The 23,677-nt window shown below is 60.5% G+C and overlaps 7 protein-coding genes across 7 annotated transcripts; all 7 read left to right on the forward strand.

Moving 5' to 3' along the window:
* Nucleotides 1-3,418: 3,418 nt before the first annotated feature.
* LINJ_18_1520 (putative kinesin) lies at nucleotides 3,419-7,144 on the forward strand (the record flags this gene model as incomplete). The annotated part of the gene is made up of 1 exon (XM_001464928.2): nucleotides 3,419-7,144. The coding sequence occupies one exon, from the start codon at nucleotides 3,419-3,421 to the stop codon at nucleotides 7,142-7,144; it is 3,726 nt and encodes a 1,241-aa protein (XP_001464965.2).
* Nucleotides 7,145-7,890: 746 nt separating this feature from the next.
* On the forward strand, nucleotides 7,891-8,982 carry LINJ_18_1530 (conserved hypothetical protein; the record flags this gene model as incomplete). Its single annotated transcript, XM_001464929.1, has 1 exon — nucleotides 7,891-8,982. One exon carries the CDS (start codon nucleotides 7,891-7,893, stop codon nucleotides 8,980-8,982), a length of 1,092 nt encoding a protein of 363 aa, XP_001464966.1.
* A 590-nt stretch (nucleotides 8,983-9,572) lies between these two features.
* On the forward strand, nucleotides 9,573-10,832 carry LINJ_18_1540 (hypothetical protein, unknown function; the record flags this gene model as incomplete). Its single annotated transcript, XM_001464930.1, has 1 exon — nucleotides 9,573-10,832. One exon carries the CDS (start codon nucleotides 9,573-9,575, stop codon nucleotides 10,830-10,832), a length of 1,260 nt encoding a protein of 419 aa, XP_001464967.1.
* A 674-nt stretch (nucleotides 10,833-11,506) lies between these two features.
* LINJ_18_1550 (conserved hypothetical protein) lies at nucleotides 11,507-13,198 on the forward strand (the record flags this gene model as incomplete). Its single annotated transcript, XM_003392359.1, has 1 exon — nucleotides 11,507-13,198. The coding sequence occupies one exon, from the start codon at nucleotides 11,507-11,509 to the stop codon at nucleotides 13,196-13,198; it is 1,692 nt and encodes a 563-aa protein (XP_003392407.1).
* A 1,940-nt stretch (nucleotides 13,199-15,138) lies between these two features.
* Nucleotides 15,139-15,603, forward strand: LINJ_18_1560 (conserved hypothetical protein; the record flags this gene model as incomplete). Its single annotated transcript, XM_001464931.1, has 1 exon — nucleotides 15,139-15,603. The coding sequence occupies one exon, from the start codon at nucleotides 15,139-15,141 to the stop codon at nucleotides 15,601-15,603; it is 465 nt and encodes a 154-aa protein (XP_001464968.1).
* Nucleotides 15,604-17,942: 2,339 nt separating this feature from the next.
* Nucleotides 17,943-18,887, forward strand: NH (nonspecific nucleoside hydrolase;with=GeneDB:LmjF18.1580; the record flags this gene model as incomplete). The annotated part of the gene is made up of 1 exon (XM_001464932.1): nucleotides 17,943-18,887. The coding sequence occupies one exon, from the start codon at nucleotides 17,943-17,945 to the stop codon at nucleotides 18,885-18,887; it is 945 nt and encodes a 314-aa protein (XP_001464969.1).
* A 2,458-nt stretch (nucleotides 18,888-21,345) lies between these two features.
* On the forward strand, nucleotides 21,346-21,987 carry LINJ_18_1580 (hypothetical protein, unknown function; the record flags this gene model as incomplete). Its single annotated transcript, XM_001464933.1, has 1 exon — nucleotides 21,346-21,987. One exon carries the CDS (start codon nucleotides 21,346-21,348, stop codon nucleotides 21,985-21,987), a length of 642 nt encoding a protein of 213 aa, XP_001464970.1.
* Between the last annotated feature and the right edge of the window lie 1,690 nt (nucleotides 21,988-23,677).

Genomic DNA, 23,677 nt, shown 5'->3' on the forward strand with positions numbered 1-23,677 from the left:
CGGTGGCGCGGATGGTTTGGCGCGTCTTCTGCTTTTGCCTTGCACTCTTTTTTTATTATTATTTTTCCTTTGCTTACAGAGGAAAAAGAAAATGGCGTGGCCGCCGGTGCACACGGGCCAGCTTGAATGCGCCTGCCGCCGCCATTCTCCCGACACCGTTCCATCCCAGATCTTCTTTTGTGGAAGAAGGAGGCGGACGTGAGGGAGCGTTAATGGACAGGCTAACCCATAAGACTTGGTCCTTTCCTTCCTTCTCTGATGACTCACTTTCTCACCTCCCCGCCTCGCTCTCATGCCCCTTTCCTCCGCTGTGTCGTTGATGAACTGCACGGCTCTGGTGAATACTTCACCTCTCAGGCTCATCAAAGGCTGTGAGCTTGCACGTGTGTCCGGGCGGCAGCGTTGGCAGCGTGGAAGGAAGGGAGGGAGGGACGGGCCAGACAAGAGGACTCGAATCGTCGCAATCAGCATCTGTTTTTCTTTGTCTTTTTTTTTGTTTTGCTGCTTTTATTATATATATGTATTTCACTTCTCCGCTCTCGAACCCGCCAGCATTATGAACACGAGGATGTGCATCCAGCAAGACTGGGGCTGTTAGCGCGCGTATGAGTGGGGAGCGAGCGAAGAGGCGTTGGCGTAGTGGAGTAGATGCCCAACTCCTTTTTTCGACTTCAGGAGAGCTCCACCTCCACCACCTTCTCCCTTCCGCCGTTTACTTGTCTTTTATCTCTCTTCACACACACACACACACACACACACACACCTCCTCCTTCTCTCTCATGGCCACCGCGTGGGCGTGTGCAGGGAGGGGGTGGTGTGTGCGCTCGTGTGAGTGCCTCTTGAGTTGGCCCGGTGCGAGGGAGACCAACCAGGTGAGAGAGAGTGCCAAAGAGAAGCTGAGCGGCGGACAATGGTGGGCGGCGGAGGAGCGGGCCGAGTAAAGGGACCACCCACCAGATGAAGGCCCTCTCCCCGCAATCAACGTCATGCGCTATTTCTCTCTCCTTCGCTTTCGATGCTTCGTTTTCCTGTGTTTTGCTTTGCGCTTTTTTGCTCCTTCACTCACAAGTCACCACGCCCCTCCCCCTCGCCGTCTCTTCTCTGCATCGTACCGTTCGTTGCCCTATCTCCTGCCCCCTCTTCGCCGCACCCACGCGTGGAGTTTGCGTGTGTGTGTGCGTGCGGTGTGTCGTATTCTTCGTTCATGCCCGACACGTCGCGAGAGAGCGAGTGGAGTGATCGTTATGATGGTGATGATGGTGATCACGGTAAACGCAGAACACAGATCCAGGGTTAGCAAGACAAAACTCCAACCCCTAAAGGGCTTCCGACGAAAAGTAAAACTAAGCACCAAAAAAAAGGACAATGAACCACACCAGTGATTAGGTAACGAGAGACAGGGAGAGGTCGGGTGCGAAGGGCAGGAGGGAGGGCCTCGAGGCACGCAGGCGATACCAGAGCGGAGAATCTGCACCTTCTTCCCTCCCCCTTCCACCCCCTCCACCTTGCATCCCTACGGCACCGCACGAACAGATGCACGTGCACTCACATTTTATGTGAGTACAAGAATCAGTGCGGGTAGGGGAGCTGACGGTGCTGTCTAGCAGACTAAGAGCCGCATGCTCAAGGCCTCAGGATATACCTGCCCGTTTTGTAAGGGAGCGCGTTCACTGCCTCTGTGCCGCTGTCTGGTGAACGCGTGCGAGCTTCACGCGAGGCTGGGCGTGAAGGAGCACCAGGTGGAATCGCCGAGTGATGCCAAGGGCCCTTCTCCCTTTCCTCAACGAGGGGGCACATGCAATGCCCGTGTAGCTTGTACACCGGCATTTCCCTCTACTTGTCTCTTTGTGCGCGCCGCCCTCTTCAACGTCTCTTCACCCACAACGCCGCGCGTGCCCATGTGCATACGCTGCGCTCGTTGCTGTGTTTTCTTCTTATGACATCGTCTGGCCCCTGACGACGGGGGGGCACCTCGGTGCGTGGTAGCTCAGGACCCCGCGCCCCCCACCCAGAGCGGGTCGGGGGAGGCCCAGCAGCAGCCCTATCCCTGCCACACGTCTCGAGGCACCTCTGGTGGTGGCAGGGCCGAGCACCGACGACGTAGGGGGAGGCCCGAGGGCTGCATCGCCCCTGATGTCGGCGGCCAGGCCGTGGATGGCGTGGTGTCGGAGCGGCCTGCGACAGTGCACACGTCTGAGCCATGCACATGATAGGCAGAGCGTCAGCGTGGCTCAAGCGTATCTCCCACTCCCCGCCCCCTCACTGCCCACTGATTGGAGGGGCCTGGGTGTCGCCGCCGAGGGGGACGCGCCAGGTGGCGGCCGGCATAGTGTGAGCGGCGGTGAGGCGACCCGCGGAGCGGGGGTGCTGGGTGGCGTTTGAGGCCGAGGCGGCCCACTCAGATGGCTGAGTGGGCGCACTGCTGTAGCGCGTGTCTAGGGCTGCGTCGCGCCACGCGACGGGCCTTTGGCGGGCCGGGTAGAGCTGAGTTGAGGTCGTGCTCTGTGGCAGCGACATGGACCGTTTGAAACGGAAAGGCGCTTGTGCGCTTGTGCACAGCTCGTCGAGGTGCATCAGCACGCCTCGTAGCAGCGGTTGCACCACTCGCCAGCGACAGGGAGGTGAGAGGGGCGAGAGGAGCGAAGCGCGACTTTTTTTTCCTACACGCTCAATTCTGAGATGAGAGAGGGGTTGCGCGACCCACGGGCTCTGTGCTCGCCTTTCGTGTTGCGTCTGCTCTTGTCTTCAACTCGCCATGACCCCGACGAACGCTTCACCAGAAAGGCAGAGCGGAGGAAGGGTGATGCAGGATTGCAAAAAAAAAGCAATCATCGCAGCGGCGGCAGCCCTTTTCCAGCAGGTCGTCTTTAGGTCCCTCATGTGGGCACGTACACACATAATGCATCGCTCTTCCACGAGCCCTCCCTCTCTTCCTCCTCCTTTGGCTTGCTCTTCGGCTGCCTCGTTTCGTTCTCGTGCTCAGGTTTGAACTCACTGCCTTGTTTTCTGCTGCATTGTCGTAAAGTGGGACTCCCCTCTCCTCGCCACCGTCTCTGCCTCGCCTTTTTCGGGAGAGACGCGTGCGTTTGTCACGTTTGGAGTGCTTGCTGTGTATGCACGCAACAATTTCGAGAACCATCCTAGTACACCGGGTCTTGCAGTCTTCATGTCGTTGCCTAGCAACGGCAACGACCACGGTATCGCAAACGCGCCCACGGTGGCCAACGATGCCGCCGCGGCCGGCGCGCACGCACCCCCGGCAAGCATCGGCAACCAGACACCAAAGCTGAGGCTGTCAGCGCTCACAACCGTGGGACCAGAGGCAGAAGCAGCGAACGGCGCGCTGCGTATCGCCGGTGGTGATGTGCCGCAGCAGCTGCCCGCACGCGTGGCTTCCCCAACGGGGAGAGCGACGACGATGACACCGCTTACAGCCTCCTCCTCCCCGCGTGGCCCTGCGGCGGCAACCGCATCGTCACAGGAGAGCGTCAGCGTCATTGTGCGCTTGAAGGGGGCCCCAAAGTTTTCCTCTTCAACGGCGCTGCTCTCTTACGCGGTGGAGGATGGCACACTTGCGACGCCGCGGGTGTCCTGTCGCCCCTCCTCGCGGGACTGCGGATCCGCCTCGCCGCGTTTGCACAGCCCGCGCGCAGCTCTCGGCTGCGGAAGCGCGGCAGAGCCGTCCGTCGCTCCGTCGACATCCTTTCCCGGCGCTGACGGAGGCGCCGATGTCGCCGCGGCTGCATGTACGGATGCCTCCGAATCTCCTGTGTTGCCAGTATCGCAGCCCAGAGCGTCTGCGTCTTTGTCGACGCAGACGTCGAAGCAGCAGCCCTTGACCCCTGCCTCTCCAACAATGCACTCGTCACCGCGGCCGAGCCTCTTCGCGGCCGAGTCCCCGGCTACGCATCACCACCAAGAGGACCGCAGCTCTGGTGCCAGCGCCGTGCTGGGTAGCGCCGCTGCGGCTGGCAGGAGCATCGGCTCACACGGCCGCGTGCTCACCATCACCTTTCCCAACACGAGGGAGCGCCGAAAGTATGAGTTTGGCGAGGTACTGGAGCCCGAGGTGACGAACGCGGCCCTGTGCGAGCGCCTCATCCCCTCCGTCATGGAGCAGATGGCGGCTGGCTTCGATGTGTGCGTGCTGTGCTACGGCCAAACCGGGAGCGGCAAGACGTACACGATGAACGCGCTGGCTCCAGCCGTTGCCGAGGAGGTCTTTCGCTCCCTCGACGTGAACAACGAGGTGGTGGAGATGAGCTACATACAGATTTACAACAACAAAGCCTACAACCTGCTTGACGGTGCCCGCTCTGGCAGGCTTGGCGCCGAACTGTCACGTCCGCTGACGAGCAGCACCGGTACCGGCAACAGCGGTGGTAGCAGCTGCTTTGCCAGTGCCTCGGAGCCCAAGGTTCTGATCCGGAGCAGTGCTGAGATGCTCGCCAAGATGAAGGCGGCGTCGCGACTGCGCGTGACGCATGCGCACACCCTCAACGCCCGCAGCTCGCGTTCCTTCACCCTCCTCTCTCTCCACATCACGCGCTTCCTCGACGGCGCGCCGCTCACGACGACGCGGGTGACACTCGCCGACCTCGCCGGGACGGAGAGACTGAAGAAGAGCGGTGCCACCGGGGAGGCGGCCGATCAGGCCATCTTCATCAACAGGTCCTTGATGGCGCTGCGCCAGCTGGTGGAGTCTCGCGGCACGGAAGCAGAGGTGCTGCACTTCCGCGAATCGCTGCTTACCACATATCTCGCCCCGCGCATGCGCAGCTGGCACCTCATTCTTCTCGTTACTGTCTCCCTCGAGGCGGGCAGCTTCGAGGAGACCAAGTCGTCGCTGGAGTTTGCGACCAACGCGCGACGCCGCAAGGTCATGAAGGTGAAGAGCGGGCTCGAGCAGAGATTGCCGAGCACCGTCGCCCGCCTCTATGGACGGCCCAGCTTCCTCGTTGCCGCCGGTGGCGTGGTCAGCGGCAGCGGCTGGAACGCGCGCGAAGACAACGCCGACAGCAGCGAGCTTCAAGAAATCATTGCGGTCCTTCAGTACCGCATCCGCGTGCTGGAGGAGGCGCTGAAGATAGAGCAGGAGCGAGGCGCCATGACGGCTGTGCAGTCACCACTGACAGAGGTGCTTGCCAACCCCGGCTGTGCGGCGCCGGGGGCGGCGTTGGGTGCGGGTGTCACGCCGCTGGCTAACGCAGAGGCGCTGCGGCGGGAGTTCCAGTACTACCGTCATCTGCTTCAGGAGCGAGAGCAGGATCTGCGCCGTTTGCAAGCTCAACTGCCTGAAACGAGTGCTGAGGCTGGCTGCTCGCCACCAGTGCTGCCCGACTCACTGGAAACGTCGTCGCTATCGTTGGACGAAGGCGACGCGGGCGCGAGAGACGATCAGCAGGACTCCGCCACGCCACCAGCCTCGGCGCGGAGCAGCGACAGCTCTGGTGCACAGGTGCGCTCGGGTGAGGGGGGCGCTGCCGACGCGCACGTGCAGCTGCGGCGGTGCGTGCGCCAACTGCGTTCACTTCTCTCACGTGGTAGCAGCGAAGACAAGTGTGCCGACGTGCTGGACCGCCTGCGCAACGCGGTGCTGCGTGCGACCGAACAGTACGAAGACGTCAACGAACAGCTGCTTGTCGTCTCTAGCTCACTGAGCGGGCTGCGTACACAAAATCATCGACTCTGCGAGGAGGTGCTGCGTGCCAACAAGCGCCTTTTAGCAATCGATGCGGAGTGCAGGGAGCGGTGCGCCGCCCTGCAGACGGCGACACTTCGAGCGACCACTGCGGAGACGACTCTCGAGCAGTTGCGCCTGCAGCTATTTCAGGCATACGCCGAGCAGTCGATACGGGAGGAGATGACGCGCCTCTACCTGGATGCGGCGCCGATCGCCGCCAACGTCGATGAGGCCGTGTCTGGCGACCGACAGACGGAGCAGCAGGTGGAGCTAGAGAAGGTGCAGGCGCACCAGCAAGTATTGTGCGACAAGATCACCGAGCTGGTGGACAACGTCGAGCAGCTGACGCTCGTCGTCGCGCAGAAGGATGTGTCTCTGGCGGCGCTGGAGTCGCTCATCACACCGGCGCAGCGAGCGCTCTTTCACACCCTGTCAAACACTTCCACTGCCATCGCTGACCGCGGCACCACCAGCGTTGGTGGCAGTGATGGCGGGCTTGCTGGCACGACCACGGCAGCCATGGCCGCAGACGGCGGAAGCAGCGCCGCTGACTGTTTCAGTCTCTTGCAGTCACGCGTTTCGGAGCTCAGCTCCCTGCTTACGCAGGAGCAGCAGCAGCACCAGCTGACCCAGTGCGAGCTCATGGAGGCCCGCGAAGATGCGCGGCGCAGTCGGCAGGAGCAGCGGCAGGCGTTCTTCCAACAGCAGGAGGAGGCGCGGCGCGTGGGCCAACTGATGGCAGAGAACTACGAGCTGCGCCAACAGAACGAGCGCCATCAGCTCTATCTGCACCATATGTGCGTCAGCTTCCACGAAAAATTACTGCAACTGCGACATGGACACGAGGAGGAGATGGCAGAACTGCGAAGCGCCGCGAAAGCGGCGCCATCGCATCCGCGCGGCAACGACGGTACGGCGAGACAGGGTTGCGAGGACGAGGACCACGACGATGGGGCGTCGTCGGCCACCGCACGTGCCCTTGTGCGCGATGAAATGCCGCAGGGTGTGCCGTTGGGTGAGGATCGGCTGCCTCAAAGCACTGTGCACGGCTCCGCTGCTGTCGCACTCTCGATGGCGGGCGTGGTGGACAGTGGAGACGCGGGGTGGAGGGCATCGGCGCCGATACAGCGGTCCGGTCGAGTGCGGCATCGGCTTACTAAGTCGAATGCGCAACACCGCGGAGAAGGTCAGGGCACGGCACCAACTACGACGGACCACACGGTTGTGGCAGATACTGCTGCCGTGTTGCCACAGCGCGTCCGGCTGCCGTCAAAGGTGGCGCGCCGTTCAGCGAGCATCAGCAAGGCAAGGCGGCATCTCTTCGCTACGTACGGTGAGCCAGCCGACCCCAATGATGCGCCGGTGCCTTTCGTCAAGTCAGACGTCGTCGCCTCTACCCCGACGGCAACGCGGCGCCGCGTTCGCGCGTCAGGAGAGGCGCGCGGGAAGCGGCGCAAGTAGCCGCAACGGGAGTGTGAGGCACATGTGCCTGTGTGCACGTATGCGTGGGTGCGTGCGCGCTGGTGAGTGATGCACCCGCACACACGCCTCATGCGCACTTGCGTCCCCATCAACGCACTCGTTGTGCGGTGTGTCTTCATCTTTGCGCCTTTCTTTCGCCTCTCATGTGTGCGCACAGACACAACGACGGAGTCACGGACACTCGCACCTCCGGTGCGAGTGCGGCGATTTGTTACGTCGCGGCATTTCTGTCTTCTCCCCTCCGTGCAGGGGGGGTGCGTAGGCATTGCTCCTGATCGCTGATGCTCGTTTTATCACACGCCCTCCTCGCCGCTTTTGCCTAGCAGCCATGCGCGCACCACTCTTGATGGACGCGCTGGACTCGCTGCTACTCCCTTCCTTTCACCCGTGCTCAGCCCTCTCCTGCTGCACAACCTCTATCATCGCCGTCACCACCTCTGATTCCACCCTCCTCTCTTGCTCTACGTATATATATATATATATACATATGTGTGTGTGTGTATCGCCTGCGCCCCAACTCGGGTATGCCTGACACGCTTTACATCAGCCGCCCCCTTCACACCGCATCAATATGTGCCCTACACCCTCCTTGCTCACTCTCATAGCTACACGCACAGACATATATATCTAGGAAACGAGAATAAGCGATAGACACAGACGTGCGCCTCCTTTTCCCCCTTCCCCCTCGCACCACACCACAGCCACCAAGTTGCGTGCGTGTGACAATGGCAGACACGGCGCTGGGGCTGGCGAGCATCTTCTGCGGCTGCCAGGCGAACGTCTTCTTGCTGGAGCTCATCATCACCGGCTCTCCGAACACTTACTACGCCCTCACTTGCGCTCAGTATGTGTGCGTCGCTCTCTTCACCTTGCCTCTGCTGCTGCGCTTCAAGCAGCCACACGAGCAACAGGGGGCAACGCTCAATATGTGGCCGTTGCAGTGGCGGCGCTTTCGTGTCTCACTGCGCTACAAGCTGATCCTCGCCGTCGTCGGGTGGGCCATGTCGGTCGGCAACAACATTGCCTTCGGCTTCCATATCTCCATCCCGCTGCACGCCACTTTCCGCTCCTCCTCGATGATGCTCAACATGCTTGCCGGGCACTTCTTCTTCGGCAAGCGCTTCACAGCGCCACAGGTGGCCTCTGCCTTGGTCATCTTTGCCGGCCTCATCGCTCTGACAATCGAGAAGGCACGCAGGACGAGCAGCGCGGGGGCCGAGACGGCGTCTCGCACCGCAGCCGTCGCGTCGACCCCGACGTGGTACTGGGGCTGTGGAATAGCCATTCTGGTGGCCACCACTGCGTGCACGACGGCATTGAGCGTCTTTCAGGAGCACATGTACCGCTGCGCCCGTGCGAACGAGGCCGCAAGGAAGGCAGCGCCATCGAGCGACGATGCTCCGCCAATGTGGACAGAGGCGCTCTGCTTCTCGCATCTCTTTGCGATCCCGCTCTTCCTTCTGCAGCCGATGCGCCTCTGCACCGAGTTTGCGCACGTTGATGTGGACAGCCAGCTGCACGTGGCGTTGAACTGCGTGACTCAGGTAGTTTGCATCACCGGCGTGTATGTGATGAACGACAAGACCTCAGCCTTCACTCTGAGCCTGACGCTGACGCTACGCAAACTTGCCAGTTTTGTGCTCTCGGTCGTCTACTTTGGTCACTACCGGCACCTCTCGGCTGTGGAGTGGGTCGCCATGGTTGGCGCTCTCATGGCTGGCACCGCGTACCCGTTTCTACCTAAGGCTCAACCCGACCTTTCTGGCGCCGTAGACGCGAGCGCATCGACAGAGACAAGTGCGAAGAAGAACAAGTAGCCGATGTGCGTGTCTCAGTGTGCGTCGGATGATCTCCCTTGCTCCTGACAGCTCTCTCCATCATGATCCGGCATTGCACGCTAGAGGAGGAAGAGGATGAGGAGGGGAGCGCTGGGGGGGGGGCAGATCCATACGCACGTACGACCAGCACGAACAAGGATAACAGAAAGACGCAGCTGTCTTTGGGGCCGTGTGCCGAGAGGAGGCGATGCCACACCCAATCCTCACCTCACTGGAGCGAAGTACACCCGCTTGTGCGTATTCGTGAACCATAGCATATGCTTTACATCGACTACTGTGGTATTGCACGCGCGGTTCCCGCTGCCGGGTACGCCGCAACAACGGAAAATGGGGCGATGCGTGTTGCACGCCTCCCCGTGATGCCGACGTCTCTCTTTTCTCCTTTCCTTGCCTCCCACCTCTTCCCTCCCCCATTTCGATGCCACGACTTAACGCTTCGCCTTCGCCTACCTCTCCCTCCAGCCCCATCGCTGCTTCACCCCGTCGCAGTCACGGAGCGCAGGGCAAACCCCCGAGCGGACACGCAAACAAAAAGCGCGATAAAGGAAGAGAGAAAGAGTTGGTCAGACATGGCTGCTCCGGACACGAGTGTCTCGCGCACGGCGGATACGGCGTCTGACGTCGATAACGGCGATGACGTGGTTGCCTTTGTGGTTGGAGACGGCCAGCACAAGCTTTACTTCTCGAAGCGCGCCTTGATGCGCCACGCGCCGTTTTTTCGCGCGTACTTCACGGAACACGCCGCGGAGGTCGCCGCTGCCAGCGGTGGTGGATCCGGTGCCACGACTGTTGTGCTGAGGCACGTGAAGCCGCGGAGCGCTGAAGCCGCTCTGCGCCTGTGCCACAGCGCCCATCACTCTGACGACGGGCTCTTCTGGTTGCTGCAGCGGGAGTGCGAGAAGGCAGATGAAGCGCACAAGCCAGAGGCGTTGCAAGCTGTGCTCTCTCTGTACGCCGCGTGCGTGAAGTTCGAACTGTACGAGCACGCAAAAGCGGCCAGCGCGACTGCTGCCGGCGCTGTAACGGCGCACACAGTGTACGATGTGCTGAAGACGTGCGCGCGCTACGCGACGACACTGCTGCCGGAGACCAGACGTGCGGTTGGACTAGATGTGCTTCTCGCTGCATGCTATGCGTTTATGCGGACTTCCGGTGCATGGCAGGGAGAGCGGCGCTGGCGCCGGCTCTACGAACAATACCCGGAGCTTTCCGAGATTGTCGCGGCCGCCAGCGCTGCTACTGCAACGTCCAGTGCGCATGGAGAGAGCAGCGCCAGCGCTGCTGCAGGGGGATCGCCATCTCCGCTGCGGCGCGTCCTCTTGTCTCCACAAAAGGAGCCAGCTACCGCTGGGTCGTCTGCGACAGTGATGCCGGAATCGGCCGCGCCACTGCCGGATGTATTTGCCGGGCACCTCCGGCAGACAGAGGGTCTGGCACTGGCCGCGCAATGGCGGTGTCGCACCATGTCAGCAGAAGTGACTGCGCTGCGTGAGAGCTGCGCTGCCCTCGAGGTCACTGCCCACCGCGATGAGGCTGCTGCCGCAGAGGTGGCGCTCTACCTGGGCGAAGTACGCGTGTACGTGCAGGCACTAGGGTGCGCGGAGGCGGAGATGCAGCAGTTGTGTGCTGCAGCTGCCACGATGTGCGCTGCGCCATCGTCTTCTGCTGCTGCTGCCTCGACGCTGCACGAGCTGCGGTACGCTCTGCAGCGCGCGTCGGCGTGGGCTGCGGAGCGGAAGGCGGCCGTTGATGAGCTTCTCGCCATGGAGCAAGACGCGGTGTGTGAACTTGACGCCGAGCTTGCACGACTGCGCGCAGTGATTTGCTAGAGCTGTATTGGAGCTGCTGCATATGTCTGGCACAAATGTGCGCCGTCGGCCCCTTCCCTCCATACCTCATACAACACCTGCATTGCACACGCAGAGGGAAGGAGAGGGCCACTCGCGGATGAGTGATGCGCCGCGCGCGCTTCAACGTCTCGTAAACTCGAACATGCGCACACTTAAAGACGATGCCTATGCAGCTGAAAACGATGCGTGCACTGCATTCCGTGCTGTGGAGGAAAGACACGAGAAGCCCCCCCCCCCTCCAAGACGAGCAGGCAAAACGGCCATGGGAGGCCACACTCCGTCGCTCGCCGTCTCTCTTGCGCGTGGCCTTCCTGCCGGCTTCCTTTCGGTGATGCTGCCCACTCTGCCTTGCCATATCCACTGTGCTTGGGCCTGTTGGGTGTGCGTGTCTGTGCCTGTCGCGCGAGCACCCGCACACGATGCCCTCGCCCTCCCCCCTCTCCCCGTGCGCTGCTCCTCCGACAGGAAGGATGCACATCTTCTGCTGCCCATCTCTCTCCTTCATCTCTCTTCAACTTCCATGCTTCGGTGACACCCTGCTGGCCGCACCACTGGCCACCGTCATGGCCGGCGCATTCTCGCTGGTGCGCAGACGTGGTGCGCCAGCTTTGCCCCATCTGATACCGGACGAGCACACAAGCGTAGAAGACGGCATGTTCCCGGTCGACCCTGCGCACGAGTCGGCACTCGCGGACCCGCTGTTTATGCTGCGGCTGTACAAGCGAGTCGCGTACGGTCTTGTGCGGCGCCCGCACGCCGACGGCGCCCGAGCTTTGCTGCCTTCGTTCCTTTCTGTGGACGCCCGCTACGCCGAGTCGAACAACGCCGCGGTAGACCCGGCGGCGCTGCTCACCGCTGTGGAGCCGATATTCCCGACGTCTTTGCTGACACACAAGGAGGTCTGCCTTCTTCTTCGCGTCCTGCCGCTGGAGGAGGAGGAGTCGGCGCCGAGCGCAGAGAATGAGAACGCCTTCGGGGTGGCACAGAGGGGCAGGGGCAGCTCCGTCCCTAGAGGCATCCGACCGGGTAGTGTCACGCTGGCGTTGCGGGAGATCATCCCGTTTCGGACGTGGCAGGTATCGCAGACTGTGGCGACTGTCCGCCGTACGGTGCAAAAGAGTGCCGTCATGAGCCCCTTCGAAGAGCACGTCGTGGACCTGCTGGATTGGCAGAGCAGCCGCCGCCGCCAGGCAAAGGAGGCAGCTCCACCTCCGCTGGAGCGCTGGGAGGCGCTGACGTTTATGGAGAACACCTGTGGGCTGAGCAGCTCCGAATCGCGTGGGCTGCTGCACTACTGCGCCAGCGAGGAGGGCGATGACGCCGAGGACGGGGCGGCGACCGGCTCGTACCTGGGCTGCGAGGTGCAACTGCTGCACCAGCTGCTGTTCAGCGAAGTGATCCCTGGTGTCGCCGAGTATCCGCTGCTGATGGGACGCTTCGCAGAAGCTACCCTAGAGATTGGAGAGACGGAGGGCTGTCACACCGGCACGCTTGCCCTCCTGAGCGTCCTGGAGTCGATTGAGCTTCATTACCCGGAGTGCAGCCGACGGCTGCCACCGGATTTAGATATCGGGACGCTGGTGCGGGCAGAGCTGACGCCGCGGCACTTCTTCTACGTGTGCACCCGGCTGCACACCGGGTTCCGCCAGGAGGAGTCTGATCAGCTCTACTACTACCTCAAGAAGGACCGCGAAACCGACGACGGCGTGCTCGTCGCGGACCTACTTGCCGCGTACCGGCAATACTTCCCCTCAGTCACGGTCTCGATGCTGCAGCTGGTGCAAGCGGCTGTGGTGCAGTGGATACGACGCAATGCCAAGGATGCGCCAGCATTTGTGCAGCTCTACTCAGCGCTGAGAGAGTGGGGTGCCGCGCATGTTCCGATCAAGTCGTTCATTAAAGCGCTGCGCGCTGCGGGGGTGCCGGACGGTATCTCGGGTGTGTTGGATGTCGAGCTCGAGTGGCTGCGGCTGAAGTCCCCAACCCGCGTGGATTTACTCCTGATGCTATGCAGCCCCGTCCCGCCGTCGCGCACTGCCATTATTCGTAAGCTGTTCGACCGACTTGACGAGCGACGGCTTGGCACGGTTACCTGCGCTGTGGTTCTGAGGTGCTTCCATCCAGAGCTCATCGAAGGCAACGCCTTGCGTCGACAAGGCGCAATGTGGAAGAAGGCGCTGGAGGCGTACGCCGCGGAGTTGGGGGAGGGGGAGCTCGACTACGACGTCTTCGCATATTTTTGGTACATGATTTCCGCCGACATCGAGGACGACCCAACATTCACGATGGCCCTCTGGCAGGCGTTCGGCCTCTCCGATGACGGGCAACGATCTAGACGCACCTAGTGTCGTTGGAAGGGGAGGCAAAGAGGTGCGCTAGGCCGGTGGAGGGCAGCGATGACATGCCGAGCGGGAACAGGATAAGTCCTCTGTTCCAGGTGCGAGCATGCCTCGGTGCACATGAGCAGCAGAGCACAGCACGCGCATACTCGGCACCTCCGTCACGTCCGCCGAACGGCCTCTAATCTACCCAAATCGGCGTATAGACGCCACCGAACAGGTACGTGTGAGCGAGTGCTTAGGCCTGTGCCTGTTTTACTCACCGCCGCCGCCCACGGTCGAGTGTTGTGACCTTCATGCCATCTTGACTACTCACCTTTTTCTCTCGGCTAGCCCTTCCAAGCGTCTTCCTTTCGCCACAACGTGGAACGGCATATGCGACGTGCAGCGTTGGACAACTCAGCCGAAAGCACTGCTAAGCCGAACAGAGACATGCCAATATCATAGACTGTCCGCCGGCACTGACAGCAACACATGGGGAGAGGGCGAGGGCCAGCACTCCAGCGAGCTGTGGATTACAGTGCGTGCGTGCGCCGCCTCTTCTCTTTTACTTCTTTGTGCATGTATCTGCGCTTTTTGTTTTCTTCTTATGACATCGTCTGGCCCCTGACGACGGGGGGGGGCACCTCGGTGCGTGGTAGCTCAGGACCCCGCGCCCCCCACCCAGAGCGGGTCGGGGGAGGCCCAGCAGCAGCCCTATCCCTGCCACACGTCTCGAGGCACCTCTGGTGGTGGCAGGGCCGAGCACCGACGACGTAGGGGGAGGCCCGAGCGCTGCATCGCCCCTGATGTCGGCGGCCAGGCCGTGGATGGCGTGGTGTCGGAGCGGCCTGCGACAGTGCACACGTCTGAGCCATGCACATGATAGGCAGAGCGTCAGCGTGGCTCAAGCGTATCTCCCACTCCCCGCCCCCTCACTGCCCACTGATTGGAGGGGCCTGGGCGTCGCCGCCGAGGGGGACGCGCCAGGTGGCGGCCGGCATAGTGTGAGCGGCGGTGAGGCGACCCGCGGAGCGGGGGTGCTGGGTGGCGTTTGAGGCCGAGGCGGCCCACTCAGATGGCTGAGTGGGCGCACTGCTGTAGCGCGTGTCTAGGGCTGCGTCGCGCCACGCGACGGGCCTTTGGCGGGCCGGGTAGAGCTGAGTTGAGGTCGTGCTCTGTGACAGCGACATGGAAACGCAGAACCGCAAAACAAATGGCTTTGAAGGGCAACGACGGAACGCTAGCTCACCGCTGGCATTTCCGGGTTGTGATTCACGAACCGCGTGATGGCGGAGGAGGAGGGCGGGGGGGATGGAGGCGCGAAGACACCTTTTATCGATGGCCTGCTGTCCGCGTAGACCCGCCGTCTTTAGGAGAGGAAAAGTCGCTGATGCGTGCGCGAGTATGCGCGGTCTGCCATGTGTTCTTATGAGTTCTTCGCACCTCCTCTGCCCACTTGCAACGCGCGGTGCTTGCATCTTTTCTTGTCTGCCGTCGATTGCGCTGTTACTCGTTCCCTTGTGCACATCTCCCGTCACACGCACACCCGCAGAATTTTCACTCGCTTCTACGTGAGCGGCGTCCTGCCGCGTTGTTTTGCCTCATCTCTGGGCCCCTCCCGTATAGCCGTCCGCCGACTTTCGTCTGTGCTTTCTTTGCTGCGGTGTCTTGCGTCGAGCGGCTCGCTGCACGTCTCTTCGTCAACGTGCAGGCACACAAGCACTCTGTGGCTTATCAGCCCCATAGCGGCGCCCCAGGCAGGGTGTGCAAGTGGACTTGAGTAGGAGGGTACTGTCGTTGCTATAATCTGTGCTTCATTGGTTCTTCTGGTGACGTGGTGTGACATAGGTCTGCTCACGTGTCAGACACACCACTTATTCCCTCGACCTTAGCACGTCGTTGCCATTTGGTGCCGCCATCCTTCTCGATCACTACCGCCGTTATCGCTGCTTACCGTCGTCATCATGAGCGGGCTGGAGCTTATCGCACTTGTGCCGATTGGCATTGCCGGGTGGAAGCTTTTCCAGAAGCTGGGAGACCAGCAGAGCCTCATAGCGCAGCACGAGCTGACCATCAATAGCCAGAAGGAAATGCTGGAGTCCATCGTGAACGCCGATAGAGCTGGCCCATTGAGTCGACTCAACCTCGCGGTGGTTGCCGGCACGCTGGTCTTGGCTGGTACGGTGACCTACAAAAGCTGGACACTTACAAAGTCATTCACGGTTCGGCCACCGCCCAACTACGAGCCTACGCCAGCCACGTTCGACGCGGAGCAGTGCGTTATTTGCTTAGAAAACTGCAAAGACACCGTCTTTCTGCCATGCCGACACCTGTGCACGTGCTGGAGCTGCGCGAGTCGCATCGGGAACAGTGCCTGTCCGACCTGCCGAGCACCGATTCAGGCTATGCAGTTTGTCTACCAGCAATGAGAGAAAATGGGGGTGGTGTAGCCATCTCTCGGCTGATCATCTCATTCCCGCCAGCACGCGTGACAGAGGCAGCTGCCCACCCACCCCTCCCTAGCTCTCTCAGTCACTTTCGACCCTTTTCATTTTGTTTGCTTCAGCGTGTCATGCTTTACCCAGCTTTTCGATGGTTCACTCCGCGGTGCTCGATTTATGTTGCCCCGCATGCATGTGCGCACGTGGGTCCGCCTGTACAGTCTTGCGCATCGAGGGGAGTACGGCGGCTGCTACGAATGCTGCTTTGGGTAGTCATGGCAGTGCGACACCCTAGCGAATCCAGTCGGTATGTGCATGTTTCCTTTGTTCCATCAGTGGCTGAGCCCTGCTGTTGATGACGCAAGGGCTTGCCCTTCTCCTTATTGCTGTTTCTCTCCTGCCTCCTCTCGCGCTTCAACCACGTTGTTGCTCAACGCCTTGCGCAGGAAAAACGGGGAGGAACAGGGGGGAGGTGTAGCCACACCACATACCCCACCCCAGCTCTTTTTTTCTGATATACAAGAAAGAGGGAGGAGAGAGATACGTCTTCTTCGTGTCTCGGGCTGCGTGCCCTGCGTGAATCGTTGTTCCGCCTCTCACACTCTGTCTTGCATCGGTCTCTCTCCGTCCTTCCCTTTCCTCTTCCTGCTACCACCGTTATGGTGGATGTCTTTTGCTTTCTTGGCTGGTGTGACTCCTACGCGCTTTTCATTGCACTCTTCTTTTTTGCACCTCCCCTTCCAGGAGCAGCAATCGTTCTCTGACGGGGGGGCACCTCGGTGCGTGGTAGCTCAGGACCCCGCGCCCCCCACCCAGAGCGGGTCGGGGGAGGCCCAGCAGCAGCCCTATCCCTGCCACACGTCTCGAGGCACCTCTGGTGGTGGCAGGGCCGAGCACCGACGACGTAGGGGGAGGCCCGAGCGCTGCATCGCCCCTGATGTCGGCGGCCAGGCCGTGGATGGCGTGGTGTCGGAGCGGCCTGCGACAGTGCACACGTCTGAGCCATGCACATGATAGGCAGAGCGTCAGCGTGGCTCAAGCGTATCTCCCACTCCCCGCCCCCTCACTGCCCACTGGTTGGAGGGGCCTGGGCGTCGCCGCCGAGGGGGACGCGCCAGGTGGCGGCCGGCATAGTGTGAGCGGCGGTGAGGCGACCCGCGGAGCGGGGGTGCTGGGTGGCGTTTGAGGCCGAGGCGGCCCACTCAGATGGCTGAGTGGGCGCACTGCTGTAGCGCGTGTCTAGGGCTGCGTCGCGCCACGCGACGGGCCTTTGGCGGGCCGGGTAGAGCTGAGTTGAGGTCGTGCTCTGTGGCAGCGGCATGGACCTTTTGAAGCGAAGCGCCAATGACCAGCATTCCTGTTTCGCGCAATGGGATCGCTGACAGATCTGTGCACGACCTTCGTGACAGAGAAGGAAGACGTTTGTGTGTCATGCGAGCAAGGATGAGATGTGTGCTGGCGTGTGCGTATACATAGGTGTAGGAGGGGCTTAGGTGAGTCGAAACGTGGCAGCGAACACAAGCACTGACACAAAGGCCTGCACTTCGCTAGACGGATGCGCGAGTCTTTGTAATGCCCTTCTCGCTCGCCTTCCGCCCTTGTGCTTTTATGGCCTCCGTCAAGTCAGAGCGTTTGCTCTCTTTCTTCATCTTTTGTTTTGACGTGCACGAGCGCCTCCTTTCGTTTTCATTCACGAGCGTGCTACAGTTCTCTGAGTGTCATCAAACCCTGAAGAAGTGACGAACGAAAAAAAAAAACGGCGACGGAGCAGCGACGGCTGATGGGCTGTGCAGCCGAAGCATTCTGTTTCTTGGAGGACAGGGTACTTCTCCCTTGGCGCGTTCACACCCGGGAGCTTCGTACGCCTCTCTATCTCACGCACTGCAGACGGCAGTAGACGCGCCAGCGACGCCCGGTAAATGACACAAGTGCGTGCTTGTACGCGGCGTCCCCGCGCTCTCGCAGTGAGTGCTGCGCGAAGCGCCCCTCTCCAGTGTGTGAATTGCCTCTTGCATGCGCTAAAGCCTATGCCGTTGCGCGTTTTATTATCCAAAACGGTGGCAGTGCTTGCCACAATCATGCCAAGGAAAGCACTTGCGCTACTGTGTCTCCCCTAACCTCTTTTCTTCCCCGTATCCGCTTCTCAACGACCGCCCTTGCGTTGTCTGTCTCTGCGCCGATGTGTCTCTGTGGTTGGCCGCGGGAAGGTCCCGAAAAAAAAGCGTCATCGCTTACCCCTTGTTCGGTTTCTCTTCAGCTGTCGCCGCTCCAACGCCCTCTTGCTTACGCCGCAGATACTGAAAACGGGTATCCGGCATTTGCGAGCCATGCCGCGCAAGATTATTCTCGATTGTGATCCCGGGATCGATGATGCCGTGGCCATCTTTCTCGCCCACGGCAACCCGGAGGTCGAGCTGCTGGCCATTACGACGGTGGTGGGCAACCAGACCCTGGAGAAGGTGACCCGGAACGCGCGGCTGGTAGCTGACGTAGCCGGCATCGTTGGTGTGCCCGTCGCGGCTGGTTGCACCAAGCCCCTCGTGCGCGGTGTGCGGAATGCCTCTCAGATTCATGGCGAAACCGGCATGGGTAACGTCTCCTACCCACCAGAGTTCAAGACAAAGTTGGACGGCCGCCATGCAGTGCAGCTGATCATCGACCTTATCATGTCGCACGAGCCGAAGACGATCACGCTTGTGCCTACGGGTGGCCTGACGAACATTGCGATGGCTGTCCGTCTTGAGCCGCGCATCGTGGACCGTGTGAAGGAGGTGGTTCTGATGGGTGGCGGCTACCATACTGGTAATGCGTCCCCTGTAGCGGAGTTCAACGTCTTCGTCGACCCGGAGGCGGCGCACATTGTGTTCAACGAGAGCTGGAACGTAACGATGGTGGGGCTGAACCTAACGCACCAGGCACTCGCCACGCCGGCGGTCCAGAAGCGAGTGAAGGAGGTGGGCACGAAGCCGGCTGCCTTCATGCTGCAGATTTTGGACTTTTACACGAAGGTGTACGAAAAGGAGCGCAACACGTACGCGACGGTGCACGATCCCTGCGCTGTGGCGTACGTGATTGACCCCACCGTGATGACGACGGAGCAAGTGCCAGTGGACATCGAACTCAATGGGGCACTGACGACTGGGATGACGGTCGCGGACTTCCGCTACCCACGGCCAAAGCACTGCCACACGCAGGTGGCTGTGAAGCTGGACTTCGACAAGTTTTGGTGCCTCGTGATTGACGCACTCAAGCGCATCGGCGATCCTCAATGACGTGTGTGTGTCGCGATTGGCCACCGACGCGGTGGCCAGCTCGCGGCCATAAAGCTGTCAGAGCAACGGCACGCGCGTGCGGCGGCTTGTGTGAAGCGCGTCTTTTTTTTCCTCTCGCTACGAGGTTATTGCCACTGCACTGGTGCAGCTCCGTGTCGCATGAGGGAAAAGGGTGGGTGGGGAAGGGTGGAGACGAGGCAAGGTGGACAGGCCATGGTGGAGCAGCTGGGAGGGTATTGATCGCAGTTATGAACCCGAGTAGGTGATTACACCACCTCCGCCGCCTGAATCGCCCTTTCTCGCGCCTTCTTACAGCATCCCCTGCATCCTTTTTTTTTCCGTCGGTTCAGCGACCGTCTCATACCCTCCGTTTTCTCTACCGGCCGCGACAGGGACGAGACGCGTCGATGAGACGCCGATCTATTGAGAGCGCGCATATGACGAAACCGAATGCGTATCTACATCGATATATGCATACATATATAGTATTTAGTGTTTTCCAACGTGTCCACCCCACCACGAACAAGTCAGCACCTATACACGCATACGTAACCGCAGCCCACCCACCGCTGTGTCGCACGGCGGCAATGACAGGGAGCGGGGTCCACCGACGCCCTTCGGCGTCGCCCAGCCCACTGCCATTCTACTGCGCATACACAGCAGCCGAGGCCCAGAACTACGCACGACATCACCGCAGCGCAGTAACAGCAGGAGAAGAGATGGTGGATGCGTGTACGTGCTGAATACGCGGGCAGGACTCGTAGTGGGCTGGTCCAGGCGTGAGCATGGCTATACGTCTCTTCGGCACAGCGCCAGCCAAGCCCTGTCCACCGGCGCCAGAGAGCCCGCAGCCGCACCAGAGGGCAGGCTGCAGGCTGCTCGGCATTATCACAACGAGTGAGTATTGGATCATGACGCCAGCGTGTGGTGGCCGGCATTGTCAGGGCACGTGAGAGAGACGAAAAAAAAACGTTTTTGTTTTTTGGTGGCCAATCGGGAGCTCGACTGAAATCGTAGAGGTACCGCTCGCTGTTGGTGCGCGAATTATACGTTTGCCGGTGATTGTGATCTTTCAACTGTAGCGTAACTGCCGTCTGCCCAGTAAGTGACGGTGGCGTGCGGCGTCCGCATCGCGTGTGTGCGGGGTGCTACACACGGGCACAAACGAGAGGACAGCGCGTCCGCTTGCGGGTACGCGCCGGGGACTGGACTCATCTCTTTATCTCTCTGGTTGGGGGGGGGTCTTTCTATTGCTCTCCTCACCTTTACGTTCTCTCTCGTTCTCTCCTGAGCGCCTTTGGGTGCTTTCGTATGGGAGTTTGTCTGCGAGCTGCTCCGCATAGCACGAGTTCGTCCGTCTTTCGCTCATCGGGGCCTCCTGCCCAGCCTCTTCACAAAGTCTCACACTGAGCCACCAACTCAAGTGCTTATTCGTACGCATATATAGAACTCTCTCGCACATCCCCGTGCGCACGCATCGAGGAGAGCCTGACCGCATGTACGACATCCCTCACATGGGAGTGTATATACATATGTTTTTCGTTTGCTTCCGTGGACTTAACGCATATACGCACACGTTGACACGCGTATTGGGCACTCTTCCCTTGCCTTGCCTTTGCTTCACCTCCACCGCTACCAAATAAAAAGGAAGAAAGATCATAATCGCGTGGACGTGAAGGCACCCGCGTGCCCACTGACACACAGCTACGTACACGCACACATTCATACCTGACCGTGACGTTGCCCATCGCTGTCTCCCTCTCCCTTCAATATCCTTTCACTTGGGCCGATCGGTGAGGGCGCTTTCCCCGCCTCCTTTTTACCACTCCTCGCATCTCGTCGTTTTGTTTATTGGTGAGTTCGCCGTCTTTACCTCGTCTTGTGTTGTGACGTTTCCGCCTTGCCCTCCGTTTGTGCGCGCGCCGTCTTTTCCAGTTTGTCACGCGAGCTTCACCCCCGTCCCTTTCCCAGTCTCGGCGTCTCTCTCTTCCCCCACCTTCCGGTCGAGCTGCTTATCTGCGTGATTCACAACGAAGGCGCTGCCTTCGGTCTCCATCGGCCTTGGCCCATCTACCCCGCATCTTGGGAGTTTTTCGGGCAGAACGGAGGGCAGCGCATCGCACACGAGGAGGAGAAAGGAGAGCAACACAGCATCAAAACAAAACGAGGGCGATCGCGGGGTGGGTGGGTGGAACACATCTCAGAACCTCCTTTGCGTCATTGGCAGCTGCTGGTTGCTGCTGCCGCTGCCACCGAGACGCTGACGCGTGAGGCGCGTACAATCCAGTGCCGATTCGAGCGAAGCGCGTTTTACTCTCTTCGTTGCTCTGTCGAACACGGTGCCGCTGCGCGACCTCCTTTTTGTTTTGTTTCGTTGCACATCTCTTCTTTCGTTGTTCTTCCCCCATTGGTTGGCGCCACAGTGGCTGTTTCGGCGCACGCCTGTGCCTGCACCGCCATGTCCTGCGACGCGGGGTCTCTCATCTCCGTCAAGGGCAAGCGGGAGGGAGAGCTAGAGATTACGCACTACCCCACGAAGCTCACCTGCTCCTTTTGCGTGTCTCTCGCCGAAAAGCGGCGAGGCGAGGCGCTCTTTCTTCTCTACCGCCTGCGCGTCAAGGAGTCGTCCATCCTCTTCTCGAAGACGTACGGGCTGCTGGGCCATGACAAGGCGGGCCAGGCGCAGCCATCCACATGGGATGAGATTGCCCTTTACGCGCAGCCGGCAGTGATGGAGATGGGCAAGCTATCCACGATTCGTGTGGAGTACGTCACGATCGCCGAGGCTGAGGCAAGGGGGCTTATCGAGCGGGGTGAGGTGGAGAAGGAGTTTTGCCGACCATTTTTCACACGCGGGGGCACGAGGCACTATGAGGTGAAGTGCACCTTCCACGACGCCTCGCCACAGACAGTGGACAGAAATGGCAAAGAAACACGCGGTATCGGCGAATTAGCCGGTGGGTCCCGTGTCACGAGCGCCGCTACGGCGGTGACACTGTTCACGGCGGCGTGTCTCGTTGTAGGAGTTGTAGCAGCGCGGCGACGCGGCGTCACCTGGGAGAGCGCCGCGCGAGCCGTGCATAGCTGGACTGGAGTGTAAGATCCATTATAGTTGATTAGCGGGCTCACAGCACTACTGTGGGACATTGAAAAGAGCACTATCGATCCTTTGTGCGACCAGACTATTCGTCGGTGTTTCTCACCGCACCATTACTCTCCTGATTCAATCTGCCATCTCTTTCTCGCTGAGTCTGCGCATCGCGCAGCTCCCTCTGCTGCAGGAGAGCACACACAACGAGAACCCTGCCAGCACGTTCGCGCGCTTGAGGGAGAAGCAAACACACACGAAAAGAAAAAGATTTGCTTGCATACGCCCGTTTGTGTGCCAGCGATGTGGTTACTGGTCGAAGACCGGTGTATGCGACGCTCATCGGTTTGGCCTTTTGAGGTCCTCGTCGCGCATCTTTGCGAATCAGCGAGCGTGACTGTCACCCTCTTTCTCTCTCCCTGTATGGCGTGCAGCACTTTAACGGATTGAGGACAGCTCTGGGTTTTCTGCCACGCTCTGGCCTCGCGAGGGGTGTGCTTGTAATGCGCGTTCTGTGCGTCACGCGTTGCTGGCTTGTGTACAGTCGTTGTTTGCTGCCTTTTCCTTTCGTCCTCGTTTTGCTCCCATTTTGCTTCTCTTCACGCGCTGGCTGCTGCTTCTTCCGTGGCCCCTCTCTGCTTGTGGGCAGGCATGCTTGACAGCACAAGATGAGAGAAGTGCGCTTGTACTGCTAGCCAGTGTGAATGATGCTTTCATTGTTGTTGTCGTGGCCGGATGTCGCTGGCCCTGTGCGTCGCAGCGGCACACACCCTCTCTTGTCCCTTTCCTTTGCGGATGGACCGGCGCACCGTTGCGCGCGCGCGCGGGTCCACGGGCTCACATGGTTGTCCGCATTGATGGACTTGCTCAGAGAGCGATAGAGGGAAGGGAGGGGAGAGACGTGCGGCTTTTCATCGTGTTCTGTTAGCTTGTGCGTGTGTCTTCGTGCGTGTCTTTTAGCTCCTTTGTGTGTTGCCTCTCTTCGACTTCTCATTTCGAACAGACCACTGGGCGGCAACGCAGGTGGAGCTGTCATCGCAGTGATGGCGTCCTTGTGGGTGCGCTGCACGATGATGATGCCTCGCCACAGGCTTGCTGCTCTTTCCTCTTGCACGCGCACCACGGTGTACTCGTCTCTGTTGCGGCGGTGTCAACTCACAGCACGTCCTTCCGCAGTACGTCGCTCGATGAGTAAAGGGAGCGATCGCTAGCATCGCAGAGTCCCACAACATGCGTTCTTTGGCACCTCTGTCTCTGTGTGTCCGTGCTGCTGTGGTGAAGCTCTCTGCCAGCCGCCGTGCCGATTCCACGCAGAATAGCAGTGCTGAGAGGATCCCGGTCACTGTTGCCTTCAGGCTTCGTCCGCTGTGCGTGGCCCTCCCCCGTGTATACACCTCTCGCCTCTGTTTCTCTCCATGGCTTTCTTTGCCGCTTCTACTGCAGCCGGCGTTCCGGTTTGCAGGCACATCTGTACAGGGCGGCTGGGTGGCTCGGAGGCGCCGACAAACCTGTTATCACGGAGAACCAACATCACGCGCACGTACCATCACACACACCCACCCACACACACAAAAGGGAAAGGCAAAGAAGTAGTGGATATCGCGCCGCGCGACGTGCCCACACGCTGCAACGCTACAGTGCGTTCTTCCCATAGAAGTTGCCTGCACTCACTTACAAGAATATATATTTTTTTTTTTATAGA

This window comes from Leishmania infantum, chromosome 18, assembly GCF_000002875.2.
Source record: "Leishmania infantum JPCM5 genome chromosome 18".
Lineage (NCBI taxonomy): Eukaryota > Euglenozoa > Kinetoplastea > Trypanosomatida > Trypanosomatidae > Leishmania > Leishmania infantum.